The sequence below is a fragment of the Brassica oleracea genome, chromosome C5 (genome assembly GCF_000695525.1).
Source record: "Brassica oleracea var. oleracea cultivar TO1000 chromosome C5, BOL, whole genome shotgun sequence".
Taxonomy (NCBI): Eukaryota; Viridiplantae; Streptophyta; class Magnoliopsida; order Brassicales; family Brassicaceae; genus Brassica; species Brassica oleracea.
The window spans coordinates 5,632,690-5,652,864 of NC_027752.1; the positions used below are offsets into that span (position 1 = coordinate 5,632,690).

General features: G+C 34.1%; 3 protein-coding genes across 5 annotated transcripts; all 3 read right to left on the reverse strand.

Moving 5' to 3' along the window:
• Positions 1-3,205: 3,205 nt before the first annotated feature.
• LOC106295578 (acid beta-fructofuranosidase 4, vacuolar-like) lies at positions 3,206-7,266 on the reverse strand. The gene is made up of 7 exons (XM_013731511.1): positions 6,806-7,266; positions 6,356-6,364; positions 5,526-5,770; positions 4,415-5,032; positions 3,898-4,310; positions 3,733-3,820; positions 3,206-3,629 (listed from the first exon to the last, which is right to left on the reverse strand). Exons 1-7 carry the CDS (start codon positions 7,200-7,202, stop codon positions 3,411-3,413), a joined length of 1,989 nt encoding a protein of 662 aa, XP_013586965.1. The 5' UTR covers positions 7,203-7,266; the 3' UTR covers positions 3,206-3,410.
• Positions 7,267-10,447: 3,181 nt separating this feature from the next.
• On the reverse strand, positions 10,448-13,215 carry LOC106343438 (transaldolase). 2 transcript variants are annotated; one of them, XM_013782649.1, is made up of 12 exons: positions 13,104-13,215; positions 12,884-13,025; positions 12,441-12,519; positions 12,231-12,306; positions 12,054-12,137; positions 11,855-11,959; positions 11,699-11,779; positions 11,571-11,635; positions 11,431-11,500; positions 11,189-11,364; positions 10,978-11,116; positions 10,448-10,891 (listed from the first exon to the last, which is right to left on the reverse strand). In XM_013782649.1, exons 1-12 carry the CDS (start codon positions 13,158-13,160, stop codon positions 10,745-10,747), a joined length of 1,221 nt encoding a protein of 406 aa, XP_013638103.1. In that variant the 5' UTR covers positions 13,161-13,215; the 3' UTR covers positions 10,448-10,744. The 2 variants fall into 2 exon arrangements, with proteins under 2 accessions (XP_013638103.1, XP_013638104.1); XM_013782650.1 differs by having other exon boundaries at positions 10,511-10,873.
• A 2,160-nt stretch (positions 13,216-15,375) lies between these two features.
• On the reverse strand, positions 15,376-18,040 carry LOC106343813 (flavin-containing monooxygenase FMO GS-OX-like 2). 2 transcript variants are annotated; one of them, XM_013783138.1, is made up of 7 exons: positions 17,425-18,040; positions 16,820-16,890; positions 16,562-16,714; positions 16,399-16,481; positions 16,167-16,302; positions 15,884-16,060; positions 15,376-15,791 (listed from the first exon to the last, which is right to left on the reverse strand). In XM_013783138.1, exons 1-7 carry the CDS (start codon positions 17,981-17,983, stop codon positions 15,576-15,578), a joined length of 1,395 nt encoding a protein of 464 aa, XP_013638592.1. In that variant the 5' UTR covers positions 17,984-18,040; the 3' UTR covers positions 15,376-15,575. The 2 variants fall into 2 exon arrangements, with proteins under 2 accessions (XP_013638592.1, XP_013638591.1); XM_013783137.1 differs by having other exon boundaries at positions 16,562-16,890.
• Positions 18,041-20,175: the final 2,135 nt, after the last annotated feature.

Sequence of the window (20,175 nt, forward strand, 5' to 3'; positions counted from 1 at the left end):
TATATGTCCAAAAACGCATCGATCGATCACTAGTTCGTCGGAATTTCCTCGGAATATTCCGACAGATTAATGTTTCCTCGGAATTCCGTCGGTATATTCCGAGGAAATTCCGAGGAAACCCAAAATTTGGGTTTTCTCGGAATTTCCTCAGAAATTCCTAGGAAAATTCCGAAGATTTCATTTTCCATCGGAATGTCCGTCAGAATACCGTTGTTTTCTTGTAGTGGTAATATAATATGAGACTAAATATTACTAAAAACATGCATTAGTTAGCATTTATACCTGTAGAATTTCATACAATGCATAACAAGATCCAAAAATGAAAAAGTGCAAATATTTGAAGTTCCAAAACCAAATTTATAACCTAATTTTCTAAATCGTTTTATTTTTAGATTCAGCTTATCCCCTATTTTAGTAATCTTCCGTTTATACTATTTGCTTACAAACTTGTATATGCAAGCCAAAAATGCATACATCTCAATCACATATGATGGTTACAGGAAATACCTTATTATCATAATTCTTTTATAGGTTATGCGGACTGCCTTGTCTGTTAAACATCAGCCGTATTCGTTCACTTTTTGCATATTGCTATATATGTTAAATGTTTAGTGAAATGCAAGGATATAGATTAAAAGAACAATTTAGAAAATATATTCAAATGAACTGACTCATAATCAATATACTTATATACAAGAGATATAGTGATTTGCAACGATATAAACCATTACTCTTTAGACGTCCAACCCAAATCTAATAAGAAGACCAAATCAGATGTTTAAGACCAGTTTGAACCCGAATCTCCATATTATTTTCATTTGAGTCTAATGTATTGATATTTTAGAATTGTGTTTGACGCGAGTTATTTCTGTCCATTCCATAAGATTTTCATCGTATGTTCTAAGATTCCTATGCTGCAAGATATTCCAACGAAAAGTAACGAGTATTGTCATTTATCGATGTGAAATTATTTTTTAAATTACTATTTCAGAAATATGAGAACATGATCGAAATCTTCCGCATTTGTTTTGGTGCAAGGAACATCATCATTTGGCGTGCTCTTTGGGTTTGACAAACACGGTCCAACGGAGAAGCTTGGATATACAAATCCAAAATTTCTAATTATCCTTGCCTAAACAAAAAAATTAATAACCCATTCTAAATTTTGTTTTGATTTATAGTAATCAACCACCAATCTGTCAATACATATCAGGAAATCCGAGTAACACTAAGCATAATATAAAACAAAAACATGTGAAGTGTCATCATTAGCGTTTCTTACTTTCTTTATATATAGGCCACAAATCCCAATACCATAATAGGTTTTGAATCTAACAAAGTTTGAAGTAATTATTTATCAATTGTTTTTTGTCGTTATTCAATTGTTACCATGTACAACAAGATTAATTTTTTGAACTCTCATATAAAAAATAAATATATTTATATAATTGTTAGGACAATTTTGTTAATCAAAATTCTTAATACTGTACAATTCAAAAGAAAATGTCAACTTTGATTAGGGAAACAGTTTTTTTAATTTGTGTGCCAATGTGCTTTTCCAATTAGACTCATCATAAATTTATATAAAAATATTCTTTTTCACTAAACTACTAGCATGAAAGTGAGAGCTAGAAGGCAACCTAGTGGAGATCCATGGTCAGAGCATCTCCAAAACATAAATATGAAGTTTTTTTCTTTCCAAAAAAAAATTAATAAAACTTTAATATTTGAAGTTTTACTTCTCAAAATTTCAAATTTGAAGTTTTGGTCTCTACAATTACACATCACATTTATAATTCTTAAATATTTTCTCGTTTATTGTATTAATCCTAAAAAATTTCAAATCTCATAAAAATTTCAATTTTTTTATAAATTTAAGTTTTACGCATAAAATTAAACACAATTGTAAAATAAGATTTAAAATATTTTAAAACTAGATTTAGACAATAACAATACAAAACAAACTTAACAACATTTTTTTTTCAAAAATTACATGAAAACATAACTATTACACAAATTTAAATATTACAACACTAGTAGTCATGTAAATTTGATCCAGAACCTCCAAAATCTCCAAAATATTGGCCAAACAAATTTTGTGTAATCGAAGATGGTTGTTGTTGTTTTGATGTCTATTTCGTACGTATCAGATCGAATGTATTCACTAGGTTTTAATATCACTGATAGAAGTTAAGTCTTTTAGCAATATTTATTCTCCTTTTTTACTTTCTTGTTCAGATCTAATGTATTTACAAGTTTAAGATCACTTTATTTTGTGATCTACAAATTAAAAAAAAAAAAGAGTCATTTTTTACTTCGAAATACACTAGTTGATCATATATGCATTACGAAAATAGTTTATAGAATAATATGATACTTTTCTTGAAGTTTAACATTAATTATGTTATTTATATTTAAAATTTGTATTTTAATATAACATTTTATTAGTTAATACTGTTGTAATATTTTATATATGTGCTTAGTTATTTACAAAACTTTTATGAATTTAAATTAATTATGACAAATATAAGGACCATAAGATAAAATATAAATATTTTTGAAGTTAAGTTTGAAATTTTGTTTTTGGAGAAGAACATTTTTAAACTTCAAATATAGAGTTTTGGAAACTTAAAAATAGAGTGTCTTTTTGGAGATGCTGTTAAGGAGACTCAGACCATCTACAATGGAGATCATATAAATGGTGAGATATTCCCCTTGAGAAACCCCCATTGCTCATGCCCTTTAGAATCTTTGTCTTGAGAAACAAAATTGATCACTGTCTCCTTTCAGTGTTATCTCTTTATTTTTAACAAGTACATGATTATTGTTACACCTTGGTTCCTAGACATTGTGTAGAGAAAAAAACTCTCCAATAATATCGGTGACATACGGTTCGATTAGAACCACTAGATACTACATTTTCGAATGCCGGATTCTTGTTCTCATTGCCTTACCACAGCAGCGTATGCATGTTCTCTGTTCTGTCTTTCTCTCGTGCTGAGTCCCCTGGAAGCACATGGAAGCTCAATGTTTTAAGAGTTTGCTCGTCTCTCCAAGCTTATGACATTACAGATATTAAACCTGAATTACTAAACCAAGAACATAGAGAGATGAGCATGAAATACTTGTTCTCAAACCCTCTCTGCCATCCGAAGGTCCAGTTACTAAAGGAATTCATAATTTTAGTACAAATAAAACAACTTTATTTCACCAAAATTTTATTAAAGATAATGAGAAAAAAAATTTCTCAAGTAACCCATTTTTCTTACATATGATGAATCAAATTGAACCCCAATAGAATAATTGAACGAGCTAAATTGGAAGAATAACAGAACGATATTTATAAGTTTTAATAAGTAAATCTACAAAAAAAAAAAAAAAAAAAGAATTTGCTGGAGATGGGTGTATAATCATGTGCGGGAGAGAGCACGAACAGCCTCCTCAGAGTAAGGCTGAATAAAAGCACTGTTCATCTGCCACACCTTAAACGATGCCGTAATAGTCGCATCAATGGCATTGTTGAACAAGAAAAGCTTCGCTGCTCCATAGATGGCCTTTGTTGGATATACCCTTGACGTTATGCATGTTCTTCCACCTTGTCCGAATGCTTCTACTATCGAATGATCCACCTATTAAAACCAATATATTCATAAATCAATTCCAAATGTATGGTCTTAATGAAACTATACGTATCAAAGTTTATCTGAAGTTGTGTTGATTTGAATAAATTACCAATATTCTCATGGTCAGTTTCTCCCCTTTCAGAACCGGTACAGAACTACCGTAAATCGGCTTAACGACATCGTTTGCAAAAGATGACCTGTTACAGAAAATGTTACATTTCATAATATCATGGTTAGACATTATTACTTTATAATTATTTGAAGAAAATAATACCTTGAGCTGTCTGTACAGAAGAATGTTATGAGCTTAGAATCTTTTCCCTTAGCCACATAGAAGTAAACCGGAGTTTTCTCCGACAAGCTCTCATGGGCGAGAACCGAGAAACCGAACGGTCCCAAAGCACCACGAACGGTGGATCCTCCGCTTTTCTGGCAGCTAAATTCCTCAGCCTCAGCTGCTGCCGAAGCGTCGCCGAGGATTTTTTCAAGAGATTCTTTCTTGATCTCGAACTCTGCTTCAATATCGAGCTGAGCCGCAGAACCCACATCAATGTGTACCAACGATCCAGGACCGACTTCCATATCAAACTTCTTGCTGCTTAATCTAAGAGATTTTACTTCTTCCACTGGCCATTGAACCAAGTTCTTACCTGTCTTTGTGTCGAGAACAACGGTTCTTGGGATACCCTAATCATCGTTTAACCAAAATTTTAGCTACCTTGGATTACAAGTAACTATAGCAAAACAAACCTAGCTTTTACGCCACGTTATGTCAAGGACACAAAACATACCTGAAGAGAAGACCAGCCCTTTTGTACATCAGCAGACTCACTATCAGATTCACCAATCCAACCCCACAAGATTCTCCTACCCTTGTTCTGGTCATAAAACGTCTTTGACGCATAAAACTTTCCGTAATCATATCTTAAACTAGTACTAATCCCAACATCAATAGTAGGATCATCCGGGGTCCATGTCCCGTTCGAATCAAAATATGTCCCTATGGCATAATGATCGATCCTGGTGTCGTCCATACTAGCCTTCACGATGTGCTTCACATCTGGTCCATTGACCGATGTGTCTAGCCCCTTGACCAAGGTCTTAGACACTGGATAAAAGTCAACACACTCCCACATCCCAGTGTTTGGAACTTTGTGCAACAACGTCTCAAGTTTCTCGTAAGTCTTGAAGTCAGTCGTGTCGTACACGAGTGAGATCCCGGTTCTGTTGATCTTGGAACCAATAGTGATCCGCCATTTTCCGGCCGATGTCTTCCATGCAGTTGTTGGGTCACGGAAGTCCTTGGGGAGAATACCCGGTGGAGGTACAAGAACCGGGTTTCCCGGGAACTTGACCCATTTCAGTAGAAGTGGGTCGTTGAGGTCCTCAGGGTAGGCAAGGTTTTGGACCTGATAAAAATTTCATTAGCATCATGCGTTGATAAAAATCACTAAACCTAATCTACATGTTCAATATCTAACTTACCAAAAATCTGGCGATATAAACTCATTAACTCTACAATATGCCTAACATCAATAAATATTCCAAAATAGTTTTTATTATGAATTAATAATCTCATTTATTTTCCGACTAATTATCTCATTCATTATTCTCGTCAATCATTGCATTTATTATTCTAAAACGATTTATAAAAGATTATCATGTGGAAGACATCAGCAAGAATGATAATGTTACCTAAACTTCTTATATTTGGTAACCTATTGGATTCTCTATTCAAGAGCATCGAGCTTTTTATCTATAAGAAAAATGACCATCTCTAAAAAAATCGTTTGATTTTTTGGATTTTTCTTTCCAGATTACTAGACATGATTCATCGGTTTGATTCTGTTCCAATATTTTAAACATGAGTGTGAACTTGAATAATATATATGTGTTACATACCTGCACGGATTTGTCGGTAGAACCGGTGTAGAGCATGACGATCGAGCCATCTTCGAGGAATGTGGCTGAGCCGGTCCATACACCATTGGCATCGTACCATTGATCAGCAACCATGGCTAAGGGCAAATGGACCCAATGAATTAGGTCCTTAGACACGGCATGACCCCAAACAATGTCACCCCATACTGCTGCGTTTGGGTTGTACTGGTAGAAGAAATGGTACCATCCTTTGTAGAACAATGGACCTGAACAAAATGCAGAGCATTTATTTTATTGGGGTCAAAATAAGTATAACTCCGAAACGCTTGGATTCTATTAGTATATGAGAAAGTTGTAGGTATCAAATCAAAATATAGAATAGTTTAGTATACCCCACTAGCTTTATCCAGTTTCGGAAAAGATCCAAACTTTGCATTCATTAGGATTTATACAATCACGATTACTTTTCTATGGCAACCAATGATTTGCACGATATCTCTAGCATGTGGATCTCACGTGGTATACAAACTGGCAAAATCAATTTAAAGTAAAAATATAATAATTTTGCTATTGGTTGTGAGGTAACTCTGTTCTGATTTTGTCTGTGAACCTTTTTACTATTCTAGGTGTAAAGTAAGGTATATTTTGTACTGACATTAAACTTTCGCTATAAGGTGGATTTGTGTGATATGATGTTATGTGATCTACTACTTCTTGTCCTCCAATTATTTTCTTATAAATAATACATAATTTACATCAAGAAAATTACAACTATACCAAAATTAAGAAAATCCATGGGAAATTCAATTTTTAACAGATAATGTCAGAAAATAAAGGAAAGTGAAACTTACCATTAGGATCTGCAGAAAGAAAAGCCCACGTTTGCCATTGAGCAACACCATATTGGATAAGGGGAAACAAAAAGAAAGAACCACGAAAAATATTAGAACAAAATTAGAGACTAATTACTAAATTCATATGTACTATTAACAGGAATTTAAAATCATCGCAAGAACATATGATTAGACTACAATATGCTCTAAATGAAAATCGCTAGATTTGAATGAATCAATCACGGCTGAATAATTTGGAAATTTGAAGATGGTTTCAAAATTATCTCCCAGATTATGGAAAAGAATATATATACTTTTTGCCACAAATGGAAAATATATACATGAAAAGGAAGAATGAATATTCCTTGAATTTTTAAGAAAAAGAAAGAAGACTTTTCTTCTTATTTTAAATTAACAAACACCTAAAATAAATTAATTAGTTTTCTTATAAAATTAGTTTTACCGTACCGTTCATCCAGTTCTGTTCAGGTTGGAAATGAAACGCCGTTCGTTGCCACGACAACATACTGTTGTTCCATGAGAACGCCACCGTATTCCTGTCACCGGAAAGCTTCCACAACTGATCATTGCTTTTCTCCGAGACGCCGGCGAGATGGGCACGTGACGCTTTGGTCGCTGTTCCATCGCTTTCGATCTTAACGTCGTTGGATCTAGATCCGTCGTGTGTGGCGATGAGAGCGACGTAGAAGGCGATAAAGAAAAGCCCAAATGAGACGGCGAGGAGACCTTTCACGGGTCTTCTACGGCCATGGGTTTCGGCATTTGGGTCGGATCTTGACCCGTCGGATAATAGAGGATCTTCTTCTCTGGCGGAGATTGGCAAGAGAGCGTCAGACTTCGCCATGGTTTTTTCTCGTTTTCGAGTTTCTTTCTTTTTGAGATTTCGATGGCACGAGAAAAGGCAAATGGCTTTATATATATACAGTACATATTACTAATCATACAAGAGAAGAGAGATAGATCTATGTCTTCCTGCTTCGCTGGAATGTGTCCAGATGTCAAAAGTAGCGAGGTTGGTCTACATACTTATTACTGTAGTATTTCTGTAATAATGACTTGTCCTAATTATTATTAGAAAAATCATTTTATAATTTAAAGTTTTTTCTGAGTAAAGAAACAAATTTTAATTTTGTTGTTCTTAAAGTTTATAATGACTTGTCTTAATTATTATTATAGTTTAAAGTGTTAATGACTTGTCTTAATTATTATTAGAAAAATATATTTTACAGTTTAAATTTTTTTCTAGTAAAGAAACAAATGTTAATTTTCTTGTTTTTCTGTATTTCTATTTTAATTTCTTTTACCCATTCTACACTAACGTAAACAAATAAAAGAATTGAGGAAAACAATTATATTCGTCCTTATCTGTTAATTAAATGGGTAAGACAATGATGTGAGTTTTACATTGAATTGTCCACGTACTTATACAAATCCATTGATATTAAACGTTAACGAGGAAAAGAAACAAAAATATTCAACAAAAAGTTTTTTCGAAAAGAAAAATATTCAACAATTGCGAAAAAGATTAATATTTTAATGGTAGTAGGTTCATACATTTCAAATACGAAAGGAACTTCATATTATAGATTTATAGATAGTATGCGTGTCTGACTTATACACCGGAAAAAACAGACATGCTAACCAAAGTAGAAGATTTAAGAGATCAAAGATTCAAATACGAAACTTCTTTCATTTTTACACGAAACTAGTAATTCCTGGTTCCAATTTTATTTTTGCTTCCGTGTAATATTTTTGATATTACCGGCTTCTATTTTCTCTGCGTTCCCCCCAAAACAAAATTTCCAACTTCAATACAGTGACTAATATTGAATGAAGAATAATCTATAGAAATACTCGAGGAACAGGAAAACATGACCGGCCAGCGACTAGTTTGAAAGTTGAACTAAAACTTCTTTTTAGCCTAAGACAACAAAGAAGTGATATTTATTTTTGTTAACTTTTTGAATTGAGTTATATATCTGACATGAATATAAATTACCGTGATGAATCCTTGAAAAACAAATGCTATTAACAAGATCGAACACAAAACCTTTTAAAAGTTTAGTAGCCAGAAAAAGTAAATCAGGTAATTTCTCTAGTTTGAACTTTGAACCGTTGATTTGATTTGGCCGCTCGAAATATGGAACTTTAAATTTACTGAACGTATAATTTAGTTACCGAACCATATTCACGAGACGATCTAACTTGAAAGAAATACTTTTAGTTCCATTTGGAAAACTAGCTATGCAATTAATATACACTTAACCACTTATTAGTTTGGTCAAGCACATGAAACATTTGTTTTAATAGTACACATTAGATAATAATCCGCGCCTTGCGCGAAATGTGATTATTAGTTTCGTTATTTTTAATAAAAATATATTAAATCTGTTTAATATGGATATCGGTTCGGTTTTAAGTCATTTTTTTTTGTTTTTAATCTCCTAAAATATAACTATTATTTTAAATTAATATTTATTTTGGTTTATTCGGTTAGAATGTTTGATTTTTTAGTTTTTTCGGTAAAAACCAAAAATTACTATTATTTGTTTATTTTCATGTTATGAATTTTAGATAGTCGTCATGTCGAACCAATGGTTTCATATCATAGTTTGTAACCGGATAATAGTTCAAGAAAAAGAAAAGAAAATTATTAAAACAAATCATTTCACTATAATTTGGTCAATAATGAAAGAAGCATAAAGAAAAAAATATTTCAACTTCAAAAAAAAAAAATACTTCAGTTGTGGTAAATACTTAGTCACAAGGTGCTCACATCAAGGTGCACATGTATGTGTATGTAAAAGTATATAAAAATAGTTGACAAATATATAAAGATATTGTTAATTAATATTAAATGACATTTTTGTTCAAAATAATACATGAAAGATAAAATTAAAATTAATTAAAAATTAAAAAGACCTTGAAATTAGTGAATTTTTTTCATATAAAGAAAAATAAATTGTATCCGTAAATAGAGGTGGGCATATATCGAATATCCGGGTATTTGAAGGCAGTCATGTCGATTCAATCTTTAGCCACATGGATAGTCGGTGACTCTGATATCCGAAATGATTTAGAATTTTAAAAAATATCTGATTTGATCCGTAGATAAAATAAAATTTTTAAAATAATTGAAAATTTAATAATAACATTTTATTACAAAAAAAATAATGTATTATTTAACTTTTAAATTTTAATACCTAATATAATAAATTTAATTCATAAAAATATTGTAAAACTTATATAAACTATAATATATAACATATATATATATATATAATTATGTACATATATGTATATATATGCATATAACATATCGAATTAGATATCCGTTCCTAATAATATTGGTATTTTTTATTTGCTTCTTTTTATATTGTATTTTAGTATTTGATTTGCTTCGTAGAGTTACGGATATCCATATTTTTTTGTTCAAATCAAAACGGATAACGAATCAAATCAAAATTTATAAATATTTTGCCCAACTTTATCCGTAAACAATATAGTTTAGCTTTTGATTCGTTATTTTTTTTTATTCGAACCGAAAAATCCAAAGTTTTATTGGAACCATGCATGTGAGTTTTATATTTAAAAATACGAAATATATAGTATGAACACATTTATAAATATAGTGTGAACGCGTTAGCATATTTATTATCAAATCATTGTAAAATTGTCACGTGTCTATTATAATGTGAATGTATTTATTACAATACTATTCGTCTAAGGGATTGTATCAATCACGATAGTGTGCAAAATACATGTGAGAAGTAACGAACCAGCACCGATTTATAAAAAGATTAAACAATCACTATAACACGTGAAACCTCTTTTATGCCACATACCAATTGCACGTGGGACTGAAGGGATTGAGAGTTTTACATCCTTTCACGTTAAATCACCAAATTCGAAAAGACGAGAGATTTTGTATAATTGTTGGATGTGGGCAAAAACTAGATCCACATGTAAAAATGACCGAGATAGGTTTCTGGCATGTACCACATGTTCTGGCTCCCTCTAGACTTAGAGAATCTATTATCTGTTGCTAGACAAGAATTTCTAGAAAATACATATGAAAAGGATATGCAATCAGTCAATCAACTCCCTTTTCACTTACCTTATTCGAATTGTAATGAAATCGAGGCTACTCCATTGTAAGAAAACGATTCAATGCTAGAAATTTTCAGAACAAACAACATGATAGTTTGATTGATTTTACTTCACCTTCACTGGTCTCTTATCTTGTGGCTCAAGTTTCAGACCAGGAACCGTGATTAACAAGGCACAAAAAAACGAAATAACGCAAACAAAGAGGTTACGTAACATGGGAGTCTAGCTCTCTCTTATTGATTTAAGATCCGTAGGGACGAAGAGAAAAGCTTCGTTTTAGACATTTGGAGGTGGCCAAATCTTCCCAAAGAGCTCTTCAACGCGTTTCGCCTGGTTCGCGTAACCTTCCACACCAGCTGATAAAAGCTCCACGGATGCAGGACCCATAGCTGAAACCAAGCTCAGCTGATCCCATTTTATCAGCTAAACCAGAACCAAGCCAAAAAAAAAAAAGTATTACACAACGGTTTAGCTAACCACAAGTTTTGTCTCAGAAACCAGAACTAAACCTCTTTGTTGGTGAAGTTGTAGTGTGTCGCGGTCTCAGGAGTAAGTTTCCGAACAAACGAGTATTTTTCATCGTCAGGAACGGCTGGTGAGTCTTTGAGAGACTGCAGCACCTTCAATGGCGCAATCACATAATCAACCCTGAGGATAACATCCAAGTTAGAATGAAAACAAGATCTTGTTTGTGTTTTTATACTTCGGTTTTGAGTTTACCCGAGAAGACTGAACAAGTCTTGTTTGTTTCTGACTGCAGCAGCCATTAGCTTGGACTTGTAACCATACTTGTGAATGTAGTTATATGATCTTCTGACCAAGGCCAAACCAGGATCTTCCCCGGATTTAACCGCAGTTTCAATCTCGGTATCTCCTGAATGATTACGCGCCCAGTCCTAAAGAGTTTAAAACATTAGCTTATAAATAAAGTTTACTCAGCATATGTTGAACAAAAATTTTACCCTGAGGCGACCAACGAAAATCTGAATGACAGATGCACCTGCTTGAGCGGCTGCTGCTGCTTGAGCAAAGCTGATGTTGAATGCAAAGTTAAATGGGTGAAGAGAAAGAATCAGATGTAGATATATACGTTCAACGGTACCTGTAAACGAAGGTCAAGTGCGTTTGAATTCCCTCGGATTCCAGCAGCTTTGCAGCTTCAATACCCTATGAGAGGCGATGATAAGCCAGATACTAACTTTGTGAAGTGTTTGCTAAAAGACCACTTACTTGCCAAGTTGCAGGGATTTTGAAAAGCAGCCGGTCGTGAGGTACATCGATTTCATTGTAGAGTCTTAACAGATCATGAACCTAACAACATCATCACATCAACATCACATTACATGTCAAGAGATTTAAAGATATACTCTCACTGTTAGAAACTACCTTGCGGATAATGGCGTTGGTGTCATAAGCAAGACGTGCATCCACTTCAGTCGAAACACGACCTGGAACGAGTTTGACAAGATCCCCACCAACATTCACAATAGCCTGCACTTTTTCTCATCAGTAACTGGACACAAAAAAAGCTTTGATCTGATAAAAAGACCGTGAGGTGAGAGATAAGTTGTTAGAAAAAGTCAACCTTATCGAAAAAGCAAGAGAGTTTGGACTCAGTGGTATCAAGGCCCGCACAGGTAGAGTCCGCCAAAGCCATGTCCACAGCATTCTAAGCATATATGATGTAAAAAGAGTCAATCCTGTAAGGTTCATAACACGATGCTCTATATATATTTTTCCTTTAAATATCAAAAAAGCTTACCCGGAAGATTGTGTCGGGGAGACCGCAGATGCCAAGGAGGAGAGCAGAGCTAACAGTAGCTGCAGTTGGTGGGAACCTGCAATTCAATTATATACACCACAGAAAATTTATCCTATTGCCAAACCAAAGAAGGAGATTTTACAATAAATAAAGCTTAGAACAGAATTTCTGACTCTGAAGTAGAGATATATATATATATATATATGTTACCTCTCAAAGTCATCGAAAACGACTGTATCAGGAACAATTTCACTAAAAGCTGATACAGCATCTAGCTCATTGTTCTCACCTGTAAAACAAAAAAAAAAATCAATCAAAGAATTGCAGTGAACATCCAGAAGCATTCCATAAAGTTCAGAACTTTAAGAAACCCAAATCTCATCCAAGAAAAAAGTCATACATAGACCAAAAGACACCATTTGTTTACTTACACTTCACATGTAACAATTAACTACCAACCATAAGCTAAGAACTTAAAGCAAGCAGGGCCACTGTAGCAGAGCCATAACTTTTAAAAATAAAAAAAAATAGCAACTTTTGTCTAGCTTAGTTGTTCAAAGAGGTGATTCCATACATTAGATGATAATCAATTCTCTTTCAAAAGAAATATCAATCAAACTGATGAGAGAGACACGATCATATAATAACAATACCAGCTCCGAGAGACGGAGAAGATGGAGAGGAGGAGGAGCTAGCGGAAGCGTGAATCCGTGGAATCGATCGCCGGAGAGTGAAGTTAACGGAGGGAGGAGGAGCAACGGAGAATCCGACGGTGACCGTCTTCCATCGTCCCTTCTGCGCAGATACAAGATCGCATCAATGAGGTACAGAGACAGAGATAATGTATGAGTAACCAAACGGAGAGAGGGGTACTTGGATCGAAGCAGAGAGAGCTGCTGCAGAAGGCGGAGATTGCAGAGAGAGTGTCATGTTTTTTTTTTCTTTTTCGCTTCACTTGGATCGATCTGACTGAACTAATCCAAACGTTGATATCTTCGGATTAAGATGGGCCCCGCCTTTTTCTTCCCGACATTACTCAATGTCTATTATGAAACCGAAAACTCCCGCTGTGGCAGAGGGTTTGTGTTCCAACAACAAAATCAACAATTGGCCATCCCACCACAACGAAAAATCCATGTTCGAAACTACGCTAGGCGTAACGCGTGCGGTTGGATAGAATCTAGCGCCGAATCAATTAATCGGAGATTATACGGAGATTAATCGGAGCGTAGTTTTAGATTATTTATATACGGTTATGGGTTTATATTTTAAATATGTAAACTTAGAATAATAATCTCGCATGGTTCAGTGGCTAGACGCATTTATCGGTCCGTACAGGCCATGGGTTCGAGTAAAGAAGAGGTTTAATGAAAGCGAAATGACGACAATAACCCTGTCTCCTACCTCAAACACTGTTTTTTTTTTTTTTTGCGATTTCTATGTTTTTTCTTCCAAATCTTATAGGTTTCAAACAATATATAACAAATCTATTGTGAAACACTTAACTACGGACTTCAAATCACCAGAATACTGATTTCTTCAACTTTTCCGAGTAACTGACCGCCCAAGGCCAAATCGCGGCGGTTCCTGGCCGCAACGCGCTTTTTCCGGCGAGTATCCGGCCGTCGAAGCCGCGTTTTCGAACATGGATGAAAATATAAGGTTTGGGTCTCACATGAAGATCTTCAGCCCATTTCTTCTCTCCTCTTAGAAAATACGTTTTTTTTTCTTTAGAATCACATGATCATTGCTTGTGATTGCAAATTTCTTACCAAGATCAGTTTCTTCTTTCCTAAGGTTCTTTTAAACTTTTTAAAAGAAAATACAAGATAATTCTGGTCAAAACCAGAATGGAACTGATCCCTGTTTGGTCGTTTCTTTAAATAAATTCAGACTACAGGTAAATTGAAAAAAATAATCGATTTAATCTTGGGCTTAGGAAAATTGCACTATATATACAACAAAAAACATAAATACACTGACTAACTAAAACTCCCTCCCCCCCCCTCTCTCTCCTATTTTCTCTTCCTATCTCTCTCTACTTTCTATCTCAAAATCTATTTTTCCATTTTTTGGTTATTTGGCAAATAAGACATTAATCTTATCTGGTTTTTAAAACACTGTGTATAAATTTAGGCCTTGGTGTAAGTGTTTTACTAAGTGTTGTCTTGAGTCGTAAATATTTTATTGGATTTTCTTTTTGAATAATGATATTTTCTATGGAAGTTTTAAATTTTTTAACAATTATATATGTTTTTATTTTGAAGTAATGTATGTTTCAATTTAAAATGCCATCAAGGTTTGTTTTTTTAATATACCAGTAGGTTCCTAGATTTAGTGGGAATTTTTTTAATTAGATTTTTAAAACTTACAAAAAGTATAGCACTAAAACATATATTGTATTGCATTTCTAGAGTAACTTTTTACTCTACTTTTACCATTTAATGAAAAATGTATTTTTAAAAATATTTATTTGTCGGTGGTAAATATGAATAATGGTATTACCAAAGTGGTATAAGTAAAAATTCCCCTTTTTTATTTACTCCAACTACCACTAAAAGTATACCAATCAGGTCAAACTTATTTTTTTTATTTTTACTTCATTTACTATTTAGAAAGTGGAAAACACACACTTAGTTTTACTCTGTGTTATGCTAGAGTAGTAAGACCATAATTAACGGTACCCTTTAGCATGGTTCTTAAAAAGTGGGACCCACATTTTTATTAAAATTCAGTTCTTCCTTCTCTTCCACAAGAGGCGAGTCTGCTTTGGTTCTGGTACTGTTCACGGGCTCCACTGACATGTGGCGGCCCGCGAATGGTTCGTTTTTAATTTTTTTTTAAATATTAGAACTCCCTTAAACCCCCCTACCGTTATTCATGCTCTAATGTTTCCACTCATTTTTTCTTTTCTTTCTTGTTTTCACCATTTTTATTTTTCACCTATTTCCACCTTTTTACTCTAGCTGTATCCAATCACACTCATAGCCAATGAATTATTGGAGCACAAATTAGATTTAGTGGGTCCATAATTGTAGTGGCAACTGACGCTACGAGTGATGAGTGCGCAATCATGCAATGACAAATTCGCTTTTTCCTCCTGGAAAGGCAGAGTTTCATAAATGTTCCTCGTACTATTTACACATTGATGAACTCATCCATATAATTTCTTATATGTAAAATACATTTATTATTACATGTAGTCCCACATTCTTATTAGGCTATTAGCCTTATTACTCTACGTTTTCACATTTTGGAAACAAAGTAGCCACAAGAAACACTTCCAAAACATACACACGCACCTTCTTCACATAACAAAGCTTCCAAGTCATATTTATCACCCGTTTAGGTTTTCAACAACGGCAAAAGTTCTGGATAGCTTGACATAAACTTAACAAAATCATCGTATGCTTCTACGATGAGGTGATCATCGTCCCAATTATCCCTGTAAGTAGCGGATTGTGCATAAATTCTCTTGAAGCCAATGTAAAACATTTCTTCTCTCCATTTCTCTATCCGTGGATAGTCACATTGATCCGCAAGCCAATTATCGTATTCAAACTGCGACAAGTGTTTCACCAAAGGAATGTTTAGTCACGACCATTTTATCTAGATAATATTTTCAGAATGTAGTAGTTAGAAGTTTTACGTACCTGGGAGTCATCTGGCATCAAATGCGTATATCGCTTGGGAATACCCGAGGCTTCGAGCTTATTGTAGAAAGCCTTGGTGTCTTCCATCATCTCGCCTTGCGATGGGAGAGATACTCTTCCAGATAAAACCGCTGCAACCCACTTGCTTTGAAGCTCAAACATCGGAAAGGGAGTGATCTAGAAACCAAGTTAAACCAAATAATGAGATAATATGCAAAAGCAAGGAGTATATTCACACACAAAACAAAGAAAAAGGAAAAGAAACATTATTAAGATTATTAACCTGCCATGGTAAGCCGATGAAAGAAAGTCCGGGGGCAAGAGCCGGAGGAAATACATGCTTATACAACGGTTCAACGCGATTATCATCGACCGTCACTTCGCCTTTTGTGTCAAGAAACGGGAAGTAATACTTGTACCTGAACATAACAAAATCGAAGAGCTCAATGAAAACATCTTTCAATCAATGGATGTTTAAGCTCTCTTGGAGAATTGAGCCACAAAGTGTATCTTACCCGGTACAATGCATTATGGTATCTGCGTAAACCGTCTTTCCATTTTGGAAAACCACTGAACCATCTTTGCGGGCAGTTTCAATCTACAATGGACATAGAGGCATCAGATAATTGGTAATCAAAACCATCAGCATCGTCATTCATTGGCCGATTTAGTTAGTACCACTGGGTGAAGCCATAGATTGTCGTAACCGGGAAGCATCTCGTAGGTATCTGGTGAAGTCGATTTAGACGAGACGTGGACTTCCTTAGCGACTTTTGCTATATCTCTGCTTATATCAACGCCACTCGCTGAGCTTCCGATCACTATTACTATCTGCAAGGGAAATAAAAAGAAAACCATCCAAGAGTTGAGCGAGGAGACCAATGATTTGACGAGACCACAAGCTTCAGTATAGTGATGAGATCCTTGTGCAAGTACCTGATCTTTGAATGGATCAGGAACACGGTAATTATGACTATGAATTTGCTTGCCTGGCCATGAATGTATGCCTGAAAAAAAGGAAAGCCTAAGTCTTGATTGTTTCAATATTTCATCCATAAAGAAAACTCTATTTTATATATTGCACAAATAAAAACTCTGCTTTTTGGTTACGGACAAATTTGCAAGCAGCATTCTCACTGAGTTTAGTCGATTTAAAATCAGACTAGAACCAAATTAACCAAAATTTTGATAAGGTCAGGAACAAGATTCTGAAGGTTAATTTAATATAATCAATGAAAATTGAGTAAGAAAACTAAACTGCTTATATTTCATTACAAAACAAAAACTAAACTGCTTATATTGACGTAAACATTTTTTAATAAGAATTAAATTTGATACATTAGTTTTCAAACATAATTCTCTTTACTTACTGTTTTTTTTCGTAACAAATACGTAATTCGAAAAAAGTATTTTTAAATTATTAACAGATCAAAAGCCTATCATAATTTTCGATGTTGTATACAGAAACTAAGCAAATAAAATAAAGAACAAAAAAACAAGTGAAAAACTCAACTCAGGACAGGAGTTGTTTGGTTATTTACCAGCGATATGAGCATGACGTGGCTCTGTATAGTGTCCGTTACAAACCACGACGGCGTCGTATATCTCATCGGCAGCACCATCGGAGCTTCTAGACTCCACCCTCCACTTCCCTCTATTCTCCTCATCCGCCGCCGGTTCCGCCCTAACAACCTCCGTCTCGAACCTTATCATCTCCTCTACATCGAATTCCTTAGCAAAGTCTCGCAGGTAAGCAAGAACCTCACTGTGACCCGGATGTCTTCTCGGATCCCTTGACCCGTCGTGTGGTCGGGCCGCAAAAGGGAAGTCGGTGAAACCCATGCACTCTCGGGGGATGTTGGTGCGTAGGGATTTGTAAACGCTCGAGTGGACTACGGGTCGGGTTGGGTCGAGGCTTAGCGGGTCAGGTTCCACTTGAGAGGTGTAAGTCCACACGCCTCCAATCTGGCTCCCGCGCTCTAACACGACCACTGAGTGGCCTTCACGACGTAGCTCACGAGCAGTCACGAGCCCGGCGGCTCCGGCTCCAATTACCGCCACGTGGCGAGAGGTGGTTGGATCGCGATTACTATGTGCCATGTTTAGGCTGTAGTGATGTATTGGGATCTAATAAAAGAAGAAGAGATTGTAATAATATCGAAGAATGGTACGTGTTTTAAGTATAACGATGAGTAATTTATAAAGGAGGAAAATATGTACCTTAAATGATGACGTGTCAGTTCAGTGTAGACAATTCTTACATAATATCTTGTGTGAATATTAAATTCAGTTTATCTTTTTGATCAAAAAAAAAAAAAATTCAGTTTATCTTTTAGCATAACAAATATTTAATTCAATTAAGTAGGTAGCATTGCTTCAACCATGCATGTCTATAAGAGAATCTAGCGTTTTCGTTTATATCACTGGCTAAACTGGATTGGATTACGAATTATAACTGCTTTAGTTTAAAATAGTTAAAACATAAGTTCTCGATCATTGATCAAAAAAATTTCATTGTTTATTCTCTCTGCTTCTATATCTGGTGTGTTATAGATGACATGACAATATGACATTGTATTCATTTTGAATTGGTGTTTGAAAAAAACTTAATTGTGTTTCAGATACAATTGGATATAGCTTATTATTATACTCTCCTTTTATCATAATTTTATTTGTAGGCAGACTATTGTAAATGATGACTAATACTCTTATCTATTCATCTACAGACGGCTGATATTGTGAACAGCGCACATAATCATGATAGGCGATCCAACATGCAGTAACTAAGAATTAATACTTCAAGCAGAAAACCCTGCAATTACATCTTATGGTATTTCCATAAGAGATATAATGTAAATTTGCTTCCGCAATGCTTAAATTTTATAACTAAAGAAGTTATACTTATCTTTAAAGATTCAGTTTAAATAACCTTTTTGGCTACTTCTTTTGAAGTGCGTGCAGACTAATGCATCCAACAACTATAACAATGTCTAGGATCATGTTTACTATTCAACATAGCATTTCAAAAACGTAAGCTTTTCTATTAATAATGAAGTATATCTTTCGAATAAATTACCTGCTATTGTAATAGTTATGTGGATAACTATTCATTATAAAATATCCATACCACTATGCACATCATATTAGAAAAATTGCACGAAATGGAATACATTGAATAGCCAGCACTTTTCAAAATATATTCGATCAAAAATATTCTAACATTTGTATTTACAGTTTAGTGATTATTGTTTATGGGTTTATAGTTTAGTGAGTGGGGTTAGGTTTATAAAATTTAATAAATAATTTTTAAATATTTATAAATGATTTAGAAGAGTTAATTTTGTTTGCAGTTGGCTGATGGGACCTACTGTTTTTATTCACAATATTTTCAGGCTAGTGTACCCGATCAATGTTTAATTCTCTTGGAAACTATAGTTCTTTGTTCTCTCGTAACATGTTTCCTATAAAAGTATGATTACAAATTAAGAAAATCCAGGTTCTTATTTTCTTAGTACGAAGTTTAATTTTTTTCTAAATTCTGATGATCATTTGAAAGTTCGATTAGATATTTTTAAAAATACCCGATTAGATATAAATAAACAAGAATACATATATATACTAATTAATAGAAGGAATAATTTGAGGTCTTATGCAGTATCAACGTCAATGATTTCTTAAAATCTATATGATTATCACATCATTCTCGAATACATCCATCTAATCTCCCCCTTTCAAGCAAGAGATCGACTTATTTCGTCGGGAAAATGGAGAAGCAGCTTCTTCTTACATTATCTACAAATTCAATTAGGTTACAAACCCTTTTTTTCTTTTCTCGTACATGATATTATTATAAAATTAGTAAAGCTACAAAGAGCCGGCAAATATGAATCGTCTACGTTATTGTTCTTTGAAAATGATAGACGCCAAGAATGAAAAATATCCATCAAGTTGCAGACAAATCAATTACCAAAGTAGTTTGAAAAAAAAAAAAAAAAAATGGAAGCGACGTCTCTCTTTTATCTTCCTGTATGGACACTTTCGTCTTTTTGGACAAAACACTGAAACCCACTACCACTGATCACATCAAACTTTCTTCAACTTTGAAACCCACTACCACTGATCACATCAAACTTTCTTCAACTTTCCAAAGTTTGATCTACCCCCTCAGGTTATAGGTTTTAATTGATAATTGTTATAAATTAAGCATTGAAATGATCATCCACCTCTTTACCAAACTCAAGCACTATGATCATCTATTCATCAAACACTATGATCACCCACTCATTTACCAA